Genomic DNA, 16632 nt, shown 5'->3' with positions numbered 1-16632 from the left:
AAAAGGCAGAAGGACATCCTGGGGACACTCAGGTCGGACAGCTGATTTTTTGCCACTCTGCGCGTGGTCCTAATTGACCACAGAAGCACCCGAGTATTGATTTGGGGGTTACAAATAAATTTGCATGAGTAGGCAAATTTGCCAGTATGGAACCCATGAATAATAAGGAACGACTGCGTATTAAAATAAAGTGCTCCAACCGGTTCTTCAGGAGAATCAAGCACTCACCCTAATCGATAGATGTGAATTTTTACTGAAAGGGCATTGAAAAGAATAATGGGCATAGGCATCAAGGGCAGCTTGGTGAGAAACTGAGGGAGGTTATTTGTAGTGGGTTGAACAGTGTCCCCCCAAAATTCACGGGTGCCCAGAACCTCTGAATGTGACCTTATTTGGAAATAGACTGTGGATAAAATTAATGAAGGACCTCCAGAGGAAATCCTGCTAGATCAGTGTGGCCCCTCAATCCAGTGACCTGGGGGCTTTATAAGAGGAGGAGAGGACACAGAGAGACAGCCAGAGGGCAGCCATGTGAAGACAGGCAGAGACTGGGGTGACATGACCACAAGCCAAGGAACGCCGAGAGCCCCCAGGAGCGGGAGGAGACAGGGAGAGACTCTCCCCTGGAGACATTGCAGGGAGCATAGCCCTGCTCACACCTTGAGTTTGGGCTTCTGCCTCCAGAACTATGAGAACATACATCTCGGGGCGCCTGGGTGGCTCAGTGGGTTAAAGCCTCTGCCTTCGGCTCAGGTCATGATCTCAGGGTCCTGGGATTGAGCCCCACATCGGGTTCTCTGCTCAGCAGGGAGTCTGCTTCCTCCTCTCTCTCTCTCTCTCTGCCTGGATCTCTGCCTACTTGTGATCTCTGTCTGCCAAATTAATAAATAAAATCTTTTAAAAAAACAAAACAAAACTTACATCTCTATGGCCTTAAGCCACCTGGCCTGGGGTAATTTGCTTTGGCAGCTCTGGGCACTCATGCAAACTCATGCAGTCATCACGTGTGGGTGTCCCAAAGATCAAAAGCAAGGGGCGGGGCACCTGGGTGGCTCAGTGGGTTAAAGCCTCTGCCTTCGGCTCAGGTCATGATCCCAGGACCCTGGGATCAAGCCCCGCATGGGGCTCTCTGCTCAGCGGGGAGACTGCTTCCTCCTCTCTCTCTGCCTGCCTCTCTGCCTACTTGTGATCTGTCTGTCAAATAAATAAATAAAATCTTAAAAAAAAAAAAAAAAAAAAAAGCAAGGGTGGGCTAAGGCTGCCCCTGAGTAAGAAATAGTGCTTCGAGCCCAAAATGCCTGGCCCTACTTTCCTCATGGCTGGGTGAACCCCAAAGGCATCTCCAGATACCCAGAAGAGTCAAAAAGAAAAATAATAAGAGGCCAACCTGAAACGCGACCTTCAAAGCACCTTTGACAGTGACCAAAGTGTACGACGCTCTGCATTATGGAGGTAAAGGGACACACCTATGTCCTGGTAGTGCCAGCCCCCTGCGTAGAATTCCTCCAGGAGGGCGGGCGGTTGCCACGTCTGGAGGAGGAGATCCACCTGGTGCTGCTTTCTCCAGCTCAAGGACTGGCACAGCATCTCCCGGGCCTTGTCCAGGTGGAAGTCACGGGCCCGCAGGAACCGGAGGATATGCTCATCTTTGGGAATCTGAGAGAAGGAGAAAGCGCGTAGAACGGTATTCCCTAACCCATGGACAAAATTATAGAGAGTGCGTCTCCGGTTTCCTCTGCAAAATACGTAGCTGGGAAGAGGACCATACACTTAACCATGACGCAGTCTAGGGGTGAGCTATAGGGAAAATCTGCGAGTTTTGGCTGCCTGACCTTCCTCCCTCCCCCCATACCTCTTTTCTTTGGGGGAGCTGCTTTGCTTCCCTACTCCCCAGCACCAATCCTGGTTTTAGCTGGTGTTGCCAATCAGCATGCCACTCCCAGGGCCTCAGGGGTGGCACAGCCCAATCAGGGCACGTAGACAACTTAGATCAGAAGAATGGGTCGTGAACCCCTTTCTCTGCAGTGGCAAAAGGTGAGTCTACAAGCCACGGGCAGCCACAGCTCCAAGCTCAACAGGGAAGGAAGTCCGACGGGGATGAAACAGAAGCAAACAGATACAAGATACAAGATACAAGATACAGATACAAGATACAAAAGCTCAGTGGTCCCGACGGCATGTGAGCCCTGGTTCGGGACATCCCTGAGACAGGTTGCATGTCCCCCTGGGCGAGGCTGAGTGATGTCCCTTCAAAATTCATATCCACCCAAAACCTCAGAATGGGACGTTATTTGGGAACGAGTCTATACTGATATAATTAGCTAAAATGAGGTCGCACTGGCATAGGTAGGCCCCACTCCAGGAAGGGAGTTGGGACATAGACACAGGACACACAGGGGGAGGAAGGCCACAGGACGATGACGGAGGCAGAGACGGCAGCGCCGCGTCTACAAACTGAGGACCGGCAGCAGCCGCCAGAAGCCAGGAGGGAGGAGGCACGGCCCAGATCCTCCCATGGAGCCTTCAGAAGGAACCAATCCTGCCCGCACCTGGGTTTCAGACTCTTGGCCTCCAGAACTGTGAAAAACACGTTTCTGTTGTTTCAAGCCCCTCAGTTTGTGGCATTTTCTTTCAGCAGCCCTAGAAAATTACTACAGCCCGCTCAACAGTTCTATGGGCCAATAAACACGCCTCTCCTTATTGTTTGCCTTGACTCAAGGTGCATTCCTACCTCACAGAACCCAGAGTCTAACTGAGAGGCCGAGGGGACAAGCAAAGACCCTGCCAGCTCTCCTTCCTTTCCTTGGGCAAATATCAACAGGCAAGGGAAAGCCAGCTCCACTGAAAACTCCCCTTGCCTGAGTGTTGATCCTGAGCCAGACACAACTCTGGGCACTTAACATGTCCAGATGGCATCTGCCAGCATTATCCGCCTTTACAGATGAGAAAACGGGCAGATAGGTTAAAGCACAGCCCATCATGAAAGTAAACTCCCTTGTCTGCCCCTCTGTCTCCCTTGTCTGCCCCGCCCAGCCTGGGGAGGGGATAGGAAGGAAGGGCAAGCTGGACGTCTTATTCAGCAGAGCTGAATGTCAAGTCCATGCTTGGGACCTACAAGCATGATGGACATTCATGGGATAGGGCTTAGCGTCTGGGGTCGCAGCTGGGGGAGAAGAGCTCCTGTTGTCTTCCGGTGAGGCCAGCACTCAGCAATGTACAAGACATCCCCCCTAAAGAACTGTCCAGCCCATAAAGAACTGTCCAGCCTCAAATGTCAACAGTGCAGAGGATGAGAAAGCCTGTGATCAGCCGTACACACAGCATATGAGTTATACATAGATGAGACAATACATAATAAAAAGGAGGCTAAATAGGGGAGGTGGGGGGGGGGATAATTGGGAGATGGGTATTTAAGGAGGGGGCCCGAAATAATGAGCAGTGGAAGTCGTATGCAACTGATGAATCACTGAATTCTACCTCTGAAACTAATAATACAGTATACGTTAAGTTGAATTTAAATTAGAAAAAAAAGAAGGAAGGTAAAATAGAAGTTTCCAGGATTGCTAATGACATAGCCTGTTTACCCGACCCTTCTGCCACCAGGGCCTGAAGTGAGTAGCTATCATTGAACGGGCTCTGGTAGACCCCAGCTCTGCACCCACCTTGCCTTTGTGGGTCTCCTGCAGCCAGTGCCGAAGCCGGATCAGGCAGCTCTCCTGCACGGGTGTGAGATGGCCCAGGTACCTTTGAATGTAGTCTGCATCCAGCTTGTCCCCTGTGGGAGAAGATGGGGGAGTTCAGGACCAGAGGGCAATCTTCTCCACGTTGTCTACTCTTTCTGGAACCCTCGCCTCACTGGCCACCTTGGATAAGAAGCATCGGGTACAGTGGACCTTTCACCAAAGAACAGCCATGGGGGTTCCACATCCTCTGGTCTTGCCAACCCATTTCCAAGATGGTTATAAAAACTCATGATGGGGGCGCCTGGGTGGCTCAGTGGATTAAGCTGCTGCCTTCGGCTCAGGTCACGATCTCAGTGTCCTGGGATCGAGCCCCGCATCGGGCTCTCTGCTCAGCAGGGAGCCTGCTTCCCCCTCTGTCTCTGCCTGCCTCTCTGTCTACTTGTGATCTCCCTGTCTGTCAAATAAAATAAATAAAATCTTTAAAAAAAAAAAAAAAAACCTCATGATGGGGCCAGCCTGGATCTCACTGTGGCAGGTGATGTGTCTGTCCTTTGACCCTGGGAAATCCAGGTAATTGCCACACACACACACCCTCCCAGAGCTGTCCTGCCCTCTGAAGATTATTAACAACATGTGCTCATTGTTTCCAGACATGTGTCATCTCAGGGAGCTCTCCCAGCACCCCTGTGAGGCAGGGGCACTACTGTCCCCACTTCACGGAAGACAAAACTGAGGTCAAGAGAGGTCAAATAGCAACAAAAGCATGTAGTGCTCCATTGTAAAAGAGATGGTCCGTAGGTACAGTTCCTTTTGCCTTCCCACCTCCCAGCCCCCTTGTGGGTTTGAGGCTTTTCATAGACCCCAAAATACAGCCCGGGAGTTGCACAGATCATTCCCAGTGTTCAGTCCTGTCCAGTTGCGTCATTGGGCTGTTTGGGGTCAGCATGTTCAGGCATTTAGAGGCTGGGCTCCAACCTGAGGTGCTGGTGCCCACTCCTAACTGCTGGGGCGGCAGATGCTGGCACGGACATTAGCATGCGAGCATCTCAGCAGCGGGTAGGCGGTCCACAAGATCAGCCCCCACGGGCACAGCCCGTTCTCTGTGTGCGCAATAAGAAAACAAGTGGGATGTGTGCACAGGCAACAGTAGGACCCAATGGTTCCCTCTAAAATAAAAACAGTCCAGGCTGGAGGTCAAAAGGCATCTGGGTAAACAGAAGCAGGAGAGATGCTGGTGGTGTGGGGTGGGGGGGCCTCAGAGAGGCTGGAGATGAGAAAGGGGCTTGGAGAGGATGAGGGAGAAAGCACAAGGGAGGCAGGAGATACCAGCATCCTTCCGGCCTCTGGGCAGCTGTCAAGGCCCCTTTCTCCTGAGTACAAAGGCCCAGTGATTCAGGGCCGGGTGGAAGGGGCTTGACTCTGCCTCTCGCCAGCCATCCTGAACACCAGCCCTGCTGCCGGACAGCACAGACGGACAAGGGAGGAAAAGCCTGGTGCAAAATGAGGGCATGACCACCAGACAATGTGCACAAGAAGGGGCAAAAATTTAATTTTTAAAATATTTTAGAAGTGCATATACCCCAGTAGCCAGCTAGTGCATATACAATTGGTAGAGAGTAAATGTTTGTTGAGTGAATGAATTTTGTTCTGTCTAAACACTGCCCCAGATATATTATTGGTTACATGGCATATGTCAAAGAAAGCCAAGCCCTAGGGTTCAGTGGCCCCCAAGGAAAGACTGAATCTTCGTGAGCACAAATGCATATGGTTAAAACTGAATTCATGGAGTATGTGTAATTTTGAGTCCTAGGGATTTTTTTTTTAATTTTAGCATTATATTGTGAACATTTTCCATGTCAACATAAGTTTAAAATATGACAAAGGGCTAATTGCCTTCAGTACAAAGAGCTCTTACAAAGCAGTAAGAAATCAATGGGCAAATAGGAAAATAAAAAAGCACAAGAACAGAGATTCACAAAAAAGCAATACAGAGTCACTAAGAACAAGAAAATAATATTTGGCCCCACTCGTCTACCAGTGATTGCTGTTTGCTTTCAGTTCATATTTTTTTAAAGATTGTATTTATTTATTAGAGAGAGAGTACACGAGCGGGGAGGGGTAGAGAGTCAGAGGGAGAAACAGAAGGAGAGGCAGAGGGAGAAGCAGAGGGAGAGGAAGAAGCAGACTCCCTCACTGAGCAGGGAGCCCAACTTAGGTCTCGAACCCAGGACCCCGGGATCATGACCCCAGTGGAAGGCAGACACTTAACCAACAGAGTCACCCAGGCACAGTCTCATGGGGAACTGGAGTGAGGTCAGGAATAGACAGAGCTATGCCCTTTTGGGGGGAACACTGATTAGTACAATGTCTTTGTAGGCCTAATTGGTAAATCAGCCAAAATTTTGTCACATATAACCTTTGACCCAACAATTCAACTTAAAAAATGTTATGCTATGGGATGCCTGGGGGGCTCAGTCATTAAGCATCTGCCTTCGGCTCAGGTCATGATGCCAGGATCCTGGGATTGTGGTCCCACATTGGGTTCCCTACTCAGCAGGGAGCCTACTTCTCCCTCTGTCTGCTTCTCCCCCTGCTTGTACTCTCTCTCTCTCTCTCTCTGGAAATTAAAAAAAAAAAAAAAGTATGCTACCTATACACTCATATAAATATAAAAACAACCTTAAGTAGAAAGATATATTATTCATATTTTTAAGTGGAAAAAAATTAAAAGCCAGAAACCTAAATATCCATTAATAGAAGATAAGCTAAATTAACTAAAAATAATCAATAATCAATACGTGTTTATTAATAAGTTAAGTTACGGTAGGGCCCAACTACACCGTAAAATACTGCAAGGTGCTGAGACAGAAACAACGATCCAGAAAACTGTTCAAGCAACATCAGGAATTGAAAATAAGCAAAACATCCAGTAGAATGTGTAACATGCTCTCACTCCTTCAACGTATAAGTTAAACACATCTGCTTGCCTGTGTATGCATGTGTGTGTGTGTACATATTATGTACGTATATATGCCTAGATAGTTTCAGGAATTATGAGCACAAAACTATTATGGCCTCGAGGGAGAAGAAAGGAGTCTTACTTCCTAACTTACATCTTCCAAGAAATTTGAGATTTTTTCCCTACCATCATCATCCCTTACTCATATAATTAAAAATAGTAAAAAACAACAACAACAACAAAAGGAGAAAAGGGCAGCCCTGAGGCACCAGATCAGGTCAATTCCTGATTTAGAAATAAACCAGTTTGGCTCTTGGGCCGGAAAGGGAGAGAGGGTAAAGCTTCTGGAAAGGGAGGAAGCTGACTCATTCCAGGTCCCAGACCCGTTCCCAGGGGGACCCGCAGCATTTCTCCTCCCAAAGAGTGAGCAAACCCTAAGCAGGTTTCCGGGGACTGGGTGGCTGGCAGGGGGAGGGGGGGTGGCCAAAGGCAGAGACCTAGCCAGCTGGCATCCGCCGCAGGGACCTACCCTCGTTAAGAACCGTCTCAGGAGCAGGGCCTGGGGTGCTGCCGGGCCTGTCAGCCTGCAGGGAGCCAGCATCCCTCGGGCCAGCCTGAGAGCGGGCGTCCTCCTCTCGGACCGGGGCAGGCGTCCAGCGGGGAATGTGAGAGGTGCCCTGCGAGATGAGCTCGTTCAGGTAATGCTCAATCACCTCCTTCCCCTGGAAGCCAGAGAGATCAGAGGCACATGAGCACCAGGGCAGGTGAGCCCGTCAGCCTGGGTGTTACCCCCACTGGCTGCCGTCCCGACCCTGACGCGTGGCTATCGAGCAGTTGGAATGTGGCCGGTCCGAATAGAGATGTGCCACAAGTGTCAAATACAAACTGGAAATCCAGGAGTTAGTGTGGAACAAAAAAACACAAGAGAGTTCATTAATAAGTTTTCTCTGGATAATACGTTGGATAAAATATACCGTTAAAATGAATTTCATCTGTTTCATTACCCGTCTCCTCAGGGACGGGTCTGAGATCTTTACGCAGCAATCAACTGGGGCAAAGCACCAGAGAAAGCCCTTCCTCTGTCCAGAGTTCACTGCACAAGCCCCAAACATCACGGAGCTTCAGGATAATGATTATGGTGCCTCCATTCCCGGCCAGGTGGTTTCCATTCATTATTTTTGTGTTACGGGCATTATTAGGATACCCATTCTATGGATGAGAAGACTGAGGCCAAGGAAAGTTAAGGATCTATCTTGCCCAATGTCACTTGGGTTGTCGGGTGGCAGAGCGGGTTTTGAACCAGGATGGCTGGCTCTGAGGTCTCTGTACCTTCCTCCTTGTGATGACCCAGGAGCCCGCCTCTTACCCTCTTGACGTTGGCTGTGTACTGCTTCATGGCGATCTTCTCCAGGGCACTTTCAAAGCCAAAGAAGGACCGGATGTCAAGCGAGGCTGACTGCTCAAAGCAAGTCCACTCTTCATTCTCAGGGTGGACCTGAAAGCCAGGCAGGGGTGATGATAAGGTCCCAGAGTGGGGATACCACACCCCCCCTCCTTGGTGTTGTGGGCCCATCCAGAGCATATAGCAGACAGCACCTGTGGAGGTGGAGTGCCTAGGGCAGGGGGAGGGGCAGCAGCCTCACTCAGAGAACAATGCAAAGTGTTAAAGAACAAAGAGCCTTCTCATGAGGGGACGGGAGAAAGTGGGTCTGGTATGTGCATGCCTCTCCCTTAAAACCTGTTACAGAGAGGTACCTGGGTGGCTCAGTGGGTTAAAGCCTCTGCCTTCAGCTCAGGTCATGATCCCAGGACCCTGGGATCAAGCCCCGCATCGGGCTCTCTGCTCAGCAGGGAGCCTGCTTCCTCCTATCTCTCTGCCTGCTTCTCTGCCTACTTGTGATCTCGGTCTGTTAAATAAATTAAAAATTTAAAAAAAAATCTGTTACAGAATGATATCTTTAAAAGAGTAATATATTTAATATTAATTATATAAAGCAAGTTAAACATAATTAGTATATATTTTAGGTATATATTTTAAAGTATGTGTTATATATACATGTATTATTTAAAGAAAAAAAATATATATATATATGCAAACTTTGTTGACACAGCGACTGCGCAGGCAGGCCCAGGCTTAGTACTTGTGAGACTTCCGTGGGCAGAAACATGAGCGGGGAGTCTGCTAAACATGCAGCTGTCTGGGCTGAATGGGTCCAGGGCAGGGCCTGGAAACCTGCATTTCCCAAGCAGCCTTGGTGATGCTGATTCAGCTGTGGGCCGAACTCACTCTGAGAAAGAGCGTACTAAAAACGATTCATAAAAAACTGCCAACCACACTTTCCTACAGGTAAGCATCTGAACATCCTGGGCCCAGTTTCCAGGGGGCCCCAAGAGGATTTGAAAATGTGGAAGGAAAAAGCAATGGGCATTTACTGGATACCTGCTGTCTATAAGGCACCACGCTGGCTCCATAGCTCAGGGGTTAGAGCACTGGTCTTGTATAAGGCACCACGCCAAGTGCTGGGGACCAGTCTGATGAACAAGGCAGTGCCCTTCTACGGAGGAGGCTCCCCCCGAAACACCTTTAATGCACTATAGTAACGATGTCGGACTTATCATCATGAAAACCACCATTTGGAATCTAGCAGAGGCTAAGGGGGCTTTACTTACAAAATCTCATTTGTTCCTGCCAGCACCAGATAAGGCAGGTTCCCCTGGCAGAAACCTCAGGGGCAGCCTAGCGGGGGGAAACCAACTTGCCCAACATCACTCAGCAAGAAAGTGGCAGAGCTGGGCTGCATCCCAGCAAACGCCTCCAGACTCCTCCCTCCCTCCACCCTCTGGAGGCCCCTATCCCCAGACTTGACTCAACCACTCCAGGCTCTTCACATATGCTGTTCCTGCCCCAGAACTCTGTTCCCAGCCCACTCATCTGTCAGCTCTCAGCTTCCTCCTTAGAGAGGCCCAAGGGACACTGGTACATAAGAGAGTGCCTCTCCCCTTCCCTTCCCTCATCCTGCCTGCTGGATCCCTTCTTAGCACTTGTGACAACGTTGTAAGTATATGTTGACTTTTTCCCTTGTCTGTCTCCCATTGGAATGGGAGTTTTCATGAGCCCAACGGTCAAGCGGACTAGTCCACTACCAGGTGCCCCGGCGCATAGTAGGCACCCAGTCAGTGTGTACTGAAGAATAATACGAACGACCCTTAATTATATTACAAGATAACACACCTACGGGGCTTGGTATGTGCCAGGTACTCTTCTAAGGGGTTTGGATAATTTACTTCCTTTAATCCTCAACACAACCCATGCGGTAGGTGCATTAACCCCACTTAAAAACAGATGGAGAAACTGTAAATGAGGGTGCATTTCTTGGAGGAAGGAAAGGAGAGAGAGAAGAGGAAGGGGGGTTGGCACCTGGGTGCCACGGTGGATTAAGCCTCTGCCTTGGCTGGGGTCAAGATCTCGGGGGTCCTGGGCTTTCTGCTCAGCGGGGAGCCTGCTTCCTCCTCTCTCTCTGCCTGCCTCTCTGCCTGCTTGTGATCTCTCTCTCTCTCTGTCAACTAAATAAATAAAATCTTAAAAAAAAAAAAAAAAAAAAGAGGAAGGGGGAGGCAGGTTGCCAGGTTTCACCAGCAAAATACAGGATGCCACATTTGAATTTCAGATAAACAATGAATAATATTTTGTTAAGTGTCCCAAGCAATACTTGCCACTACTTAAACAAACAACGAAGCATCAGCTGTGCATCTGAATTGCAGACCGGAGCCTGGCGTCTTGTAAAGGACAAGGCCCCTGGGCAGAGGAGGGGGTGTGCTGAGCTGGTGCAAAGGGGAGGGGCGGGACACAGGCTCACTGTGTAGCTGCAGTTCTCATTGACCACGACTCGGCTGGCGAAGGTCTCGTTGTGGGCTTCGATGAGGAGCGTCCTCTCCCTCCAGTTCAACACGTTTCTCTGCACGAAGACCACGTGCTCAACGCCGGCAATCTGCAAGGGAAGGGCAATGACGGCGCCTGCAGGACATGGAGATTCGCGGATACCCCACCAGCTGGCCCTCCACCCCCAGACCCTCAGACCCCCGGCGCCTACCCACCAGCCCTAGTTCCCAGCCCATCAGTCAGCCCCTAGGCCTAGGTCCTTCCTAGGTCCTTGAGGTCCTACCTCAACCCAGACCCTACTGCCCCAGGACGCCCCGTACTGGCACCTACACTCCCACAAACTCCGTCCACCACCTGAACCCGCCCCCAGTTCCCCCATCCCAGGACTCTCCTCTGCGCCCCTCCCCCAGCCCCTGGGACCCTTCCTCCCTGCTCACCTTCCGCAGCAGCCGTGGGGCCTCCACGCGCAGCCGGCAGCTCCGCTCCACCACGTGGACCGCCCCATCGGGGCTGCGGGACTCGCGCAGGACCTCGCTGCCCAGGAAGACAGGGATCTGCGGGCAGGTGGGGAAGCGCTTCTCATAGGCCTGGAGACAGAGCGGGAGTGAGCACCAAGGGGGCTGGTGGCCCCAGAGGGGCCCACAGCGCGGCTGCTGAGGCCTGGACCTCAACCCTCCTCTCTCCTGCTGGGCTGTTGTTTGATTTACTAGAGCAGAAACGCGGGGCGCCTGGGGGCTTCAGTCTTTAAGCAGCGTCTGCCTTTCCTTTCAGCTCAGGTCATGATCCCAGAGTCCTGGGATAGGCCCCACATGGGGCTCCCTGCTCAGTGGGAAGCCTGTTTCTCCCTCTCCGGACTCGCCCTGGTTGTGTTCTCTCTTTCTCGCTGTCTCTCTCTCTGTCGCATAAATAAAATCTTAAAAAAAAAAAAAAGATAACACGGGCTCCTGGGTGGCTCAGTGGGTTAAAGCCTCTGCCTACGGCTCAGGTCATGATCCCAGGGTCCTAGGATGGAGCCCCACATCAGGCTCTCTGCTCAGCAGGGAGCCTGCTTCCCTCTCTCTTTGCCTTCCTCTCTGCCTACTTGTGATCTCTGTCTGTCAAATAGATAAATAAAATCTTAAAAAAAAAAAAAAAACCAACCCTGCTTACCTGGCAGATGAGCTTATTATAAAAATAAAAAAGATAAAAATTTTTAAAAATGGGAGAGGCGGGTGGGACTATGGACACTGGGGAGGGTATGTGCTATGGTGAGTGCTGTGAAGTGTGTAAACCTGGCGATTCACAGACCTGTACCCCTGGAGATAAAAATACATTATATGTTTATAAAATTTTTTTTAAAAATTTGGAAGATAAAAAAAATTTAAAAACAAACCAAAGCAAGAGCAGAAACTTGAATTCCTGGCCTAAGAGCAGTGACCACTGCTGTTTGACCAACAAAACATCATTTTAATACCTGTTTCACAGACTAACACACAAGTGCACAAACAATGATTTAACAAATCACTCCTTGGCTCTGCATTTAAGATTTCATCCTCAGAAGGAAGCGTGGGTTGCCTGGGGCATTTTAAAAGAAGGCATCTTTCAGGGAAAAAAAATATCTTGATAGAATCCAACACCTCTTCACGACAAAAGCACTGAACAAACGAAAACTAGAAGGGAAATTCCCCAACCTGATAAATCATACTATTTGCTGAAAGACGGAATACTTTCCCTTCTGAGATGAGGAGCAAGGCAAGGATGTCCCCTCTGGCAAAGTCTGCTGGACATTGTCCTGGAGGTTTCAGCCCTGGCAGTTAGGGAAGTAAAAGAAATAAAAGGCATCCAGACTGGAGGACGGGAGTCTGTGCCCAGTTCCGGAAATGCCAGGGCAAGAGCCACTGTGGGGTAAGCCCGCATCCATGGCTGACTGTATCCAAGTGGGGTCGGCTCCAAGCGCCTGTCACAGCCCACGTGCCAGGCAATCGGGATCAAAGCAGCTCCAAAAATAGTGCCGGCATCTGAGGACAGCACCTCCTCCCCCATCCCTCAGGGCTCCTCCCAGCTCCGAAGGGCAGAGCGGGGGAGGGGCAAGAAGAAATGGAACGGAGCCCGGTGCCCTTGATGTCACCCCAGGCCCCACAAGGCCAGCCCAGTGTGTCTTCCTGCCATATGTTGAGCCTGGTTGCCTTGTACAGACAGAGCAGACACGGCAGGGTTGGAATAAGGAGCCCTTGTTCCCCAGCGGAGAGGGCACCTCGAGCTGGTATTTGCCCACTGAGGAGGGAACTGCACCACAGAGTGGGCGGATCCGGTGGTGGGGGCCAGCCAAGGGGGTGTGAGGCCCAGCTCCACCTCCTCCCAACAGAGGCAAGTGCTTTCCTCCTCTAAGCCTCATTCACCATCCAGAAAGTGGGTACATACCAAGTTTGCCTCCCAGAGTGTGAAACCAGGTTGGCTACTTAATGCAGAGCCTGGCTCATTTAACGCAACCAGAATTTTCATTCTCCAGGCAACAAGGCTCAAACGACAACAGAACACGGGTTTGCTAGAACTGCAGACAGTTCCCTAGCAGCCGTATCTGAGTAATCCCTTCTCACTAAATGCTGGAGGGAGCCAGAGGGGCTGGCTTGGGCTCACCTCCGTGATAGGAGGAGGGATGCTGACATTTTCTAAAAGTAGACGAAGAGAAAGGGGTGCATGTTTCAGAATCAACAGGCTCAGTTCATTTCTCCGCTACTTTCTCAATGAGTGGCCTTGTGAGTCTCTGTTTCCTCATCTGTGAAATGGGATGGCATCCCCATTTGACAAATGAAAGAACTGAAATGCAGAGAGGCTAAGTAACTTACCCAAGGTCACACAGTGAAAACTGGTAAACCTGGATTTGAATCCCAGCGTGGCACAGTCCCCATTCCCTCAGGAAGGCTTTGTTCTTCTGGGCAGCTGGGAAACAGCCAGGCATTAAACCCAGGGCTGAGCAGTGACGATTTCCCCCTTCTCTACCCTCAGTCCACCAGCTCCTACTCGCCCATGGCCACACTGCCCCCGAGTTTCTGCACTCCCTCGAATTATTCTACAGTCTCTCCTGCTCCCCACATGAAATGACATATTCAGAGCAGGCCTAGATGCCCAGAACATGTCCCACACTCCACACTGCGGCCCACCAGGCCCCCAGGCAATCTCTGCCGCCAGCCACCTTCACTCAGCTCCAGCCACGCCAGGCCTTGCTGTTTCTAGAACACATTTTTATGGGTTTAGTTGTGTGCCAGTCCCCGTCTCCCCCAATACCAACAGAATTCATGTGTCCTACCTAGTTTCTCTGAATGTGACCTTATCTGGAAATAGATCCTTGTAAATGAAATTAGTTAAGAAGAGGTCATACTGGGTCACCTGGGTAGCTCAGTGGGTTAAAGCCTCTGTCTTCGGCTCAGGTCATGATCCCAGGGTCCTGGGATCAAGCCCCGAATCTCGGGCTCTCTGCTCAGCAGGGAGCCTGCTTCCTCCTCTCTCTCCCTACTTGTGATCTCTGTCTGTCAAATAAATAAATAAAATCTTAAAAAAAAAAAAAAAAAAAAAGGTCATACTTGGGGAGGGGGAGGCTGGGAAGACCCCTAATCCAATACAGCTGTTGTGTGTTGTGTCCTTATATAAAGGGGAAATTTGGTCACAGTCATACAGGAAAAACACTATGTGACGATGAAGGCACAGGTCTGGGTGATTCCTCTACAAGCCAAGGAATGCCAAAGATCACCAGCAACACCAAAAGCTAGTAGAAAGGCATGGAATAGATTCTCCCTCAAGCCCTCAGAAGGGACTGATCCTGCCAAAACCTTGATTTCATCCTTCTAGGCTTGAGACAGTGAGGTACAAATTTCTGTTTAAGCCACCCAATTTGTTGTACTTTTAAATGTCAACCCCAGGACACTAATGCATGTACCATCTGTTCCCACCACAGGACTTTTGCACGAGCTGTTCTCTTTCCTTGGGTCACTAATCAGTTTACTTGACAGTGAAGGAGGAAGGAGGCCTGAGTAACTGGGTCTTGCAGAGGGTTAACAGACTTGGGTCAGGGGCTAAGGAGATGCTCTGGTTTCAGGAATTCATCTGTGCTGGTCCCTCTCCTGGGACATCTTCCCCCACCTTCTCCCCTATAAGGCTGCCTCTTTCCCTATTCTGTCCTTTTAGCCTATTCATTTCCTTGATACCATTTATCACACCCTTTAGCCATATCCTAGCCAGAGGCCTGGGCTACGTGCTTTTCCACAGCCCTAACCTCATGCATGTCTGTCTCAGTTCTTGGCACACAGTAGGACTAGTAAATGTCCACAAGCAAAGAAAAAATAATTTAAACTTGTCGATGACCCAAAAAGCCCCAAGAAAGGTGTCCCAGGAGGGCAACGATGGACCATGGAGCCTGAGAATCCACCCAGGGCTGACTTCCTGTTGTAATAAACCCCTAGTTAGAAGAGTTCCATCTGGAGCCGCCAGATAACGTTGGAGGGTGGAGAGTGGAGGACTGCTCAGCAGCAGAGGCTGCTTGGGTCCAGCTTTCCCTGACCCTGAAAGGGAAGGTGCTACCTTTCTCAAGTAGCAATGATGGGGCAAGGCCAGGCATTAGGGCGGGGAGAGGTCAAAGGTAGGTACCAGCTGGAAGGCAGGAATCCCTAAATAAAGAGTCCCTCCCAGCACTGTACCTCCTGCTGGAGAGTCCCCAAGTTGTGAGGCCCAGGACAGGCACTGTTGTTACTGACATTTATGGGATGCCAACTGCATTGTTTCTTTGGACAGTGCTCCAAGAGGGAAACTAGTATTTCCCCATTTTACAGATAAGCAAGTTGAGGCTCTGGAAGGCGTCATACAGTCAGTAAGTTGTGGGGCTGGAGCACAGGCCCTTCTGACCCAGCCCTCAGCCCTGAGCCACCCTGCCCCATCTGTCAGAGGACTTTGACTGTATCCTAAGCGTCAAGAGTTTGGAAATGCTGAGTCCTGCTGGCCTAAAACCTGTGAGTCAGGGGTACCTTTGCCTTTGGCAAATCGCAGGGTCTTACAGGACGGAGCTGTCCACAGGATCCTCCCCATGGGCTCCTGTCCCCACAAATCACGCCTGAGCTTCCCTGTGCTGAACAAGTTCATGGTCTGCTCCCCCCCCCCCCCCGCAAAAGGAACACAAGGTAGCAGAAGGATTCGGTTACAGCCCTTCTGCCAGGTGGCTAGAGAGGGACACCCAAGCCTCCTCACTCAGAAAGCAAGCTGGTCCAAGGCCCAGATCCCGCCCATGCAGGGCTGCAGCTGGGATAGGCAGAGACCAGTGGAAACTTCCGTTGACTGCCTCCCATGGGCCTCCATCCTGTTAAAATCCACAGTGACACACTTAGCATGTGGAGATGGGCAGCTGGACTCCTAGCCAGGCCGGCCTACCCTCAGCTGCATAACCCTGAGCACAGGCATGTCCCCTTGTCTCTCTTCATCTGTAAAGTGGAGTGATTCACTCCCACTGAGCACCTGGTTATACCCTTTTCCTTCATCTGTGCGTCACAGCTGCTGAAAAGAAGTCATCGGCCCCTGGCAGTGAGTTTTTCCCCCTCCCACCAAATCTCTGGGGCTTGTCAAAATGGCACAATGGCCCAACACTCAGTGGGCATTTACATGGTGAATGCAGTCCATACCCATTAAGGGCACAGACTCTGGGGCTTGGGTCCAAATCTCTGCTCTGCTTCTTACCAGCTGTGTGGCCTTGAGCTAGTCATGGAACTCTCCGTTCCTTAATGTACTCATTGTTAAAAGGAGAATAAGGAAAGTGGCTACCTTGCTGAGTTGTGGGATGTGTGGGGGGGTGGAATCAAGGAGTCCGTTTTTGTAAATGCTGAGAACAGTGCCTGGCACATGGTTCGTGCTACATAAGCATTTGTTAAATAAATTTAAATTTTAAAAAAGAGTGAGATTCTATAAAGTACAGAAAAGCTATTTCTGCTAATCACTTGACAGCTGCCGCCTCCTCCCCCCATCCCTCCTTCCTTCCTGCCCTTCCTCATGCAAATTCAGAAAAAGCTGGAAGCTTCTTACCCCAAACCTTCCACAAAGAGTGTGGAAAGAAGATCCAAACTGCACTGACGTACTCTGGCCCAGTACTTTGC

At 50.3% G+C, this 16632-nt stretch overlaps 1 protein-coding gene across 1 annotated transcript in view; it reads right to left on the bottom strand.

Annotated features, from left to right (window-relative positions):
* The window catches only part of SEC14L5 (SEC14 like lipid binding 5), a 40658-nt gene that overhangs the window by 15893 nt on the left and 8133 nt on the right, over nucleotides 1–16632 (bottom strand). Inside the window, exons 2-7 of the mRNA XM_044233382.1 lie at nucleotides 10960–11109; nucleotides 10500–10631; nucleotides 8009–8137; nucleotides 7172–7364; nucleotides 3663–3775; nucleotides 1467–1656 (exon numbers count right to left, since the gene is read on the bottom strand). Coding sequence (XP_044089317.1) covers nucleotides 1467–1656; nucleotides 3663–3775; nucleotides 7172–7364; nucleotides 8009–8137; nucleotides 10500–10631; nucleotides 10960–11109 — 907 coding nt within the window. The remainder of the gene's footprint in view (nucleotides 1–1466; nucleotides 1657–3662; nucleotides 3776–7171; nucleotides 7365–8008; nucleotides 8138–10499; nucleotides 10632–10959; nucleotides 11110–16632) is intronic.

Source organism: Neovison vison, chromosome 14 (assembly GCF_020171115.1).
Source record: "Neovison vison isolate M4711 chromosome 14, ASM_NN_V1, whole genome shotgun sequence".
NCBI lineage: Eukaryota > Metazoa > Chordata > Mammalia > Carnivora > Mustelidae > Neogale > Neogale vison.
This window is presented reverse-complemented; position numbering and strand designations above follow the sequence as displayed.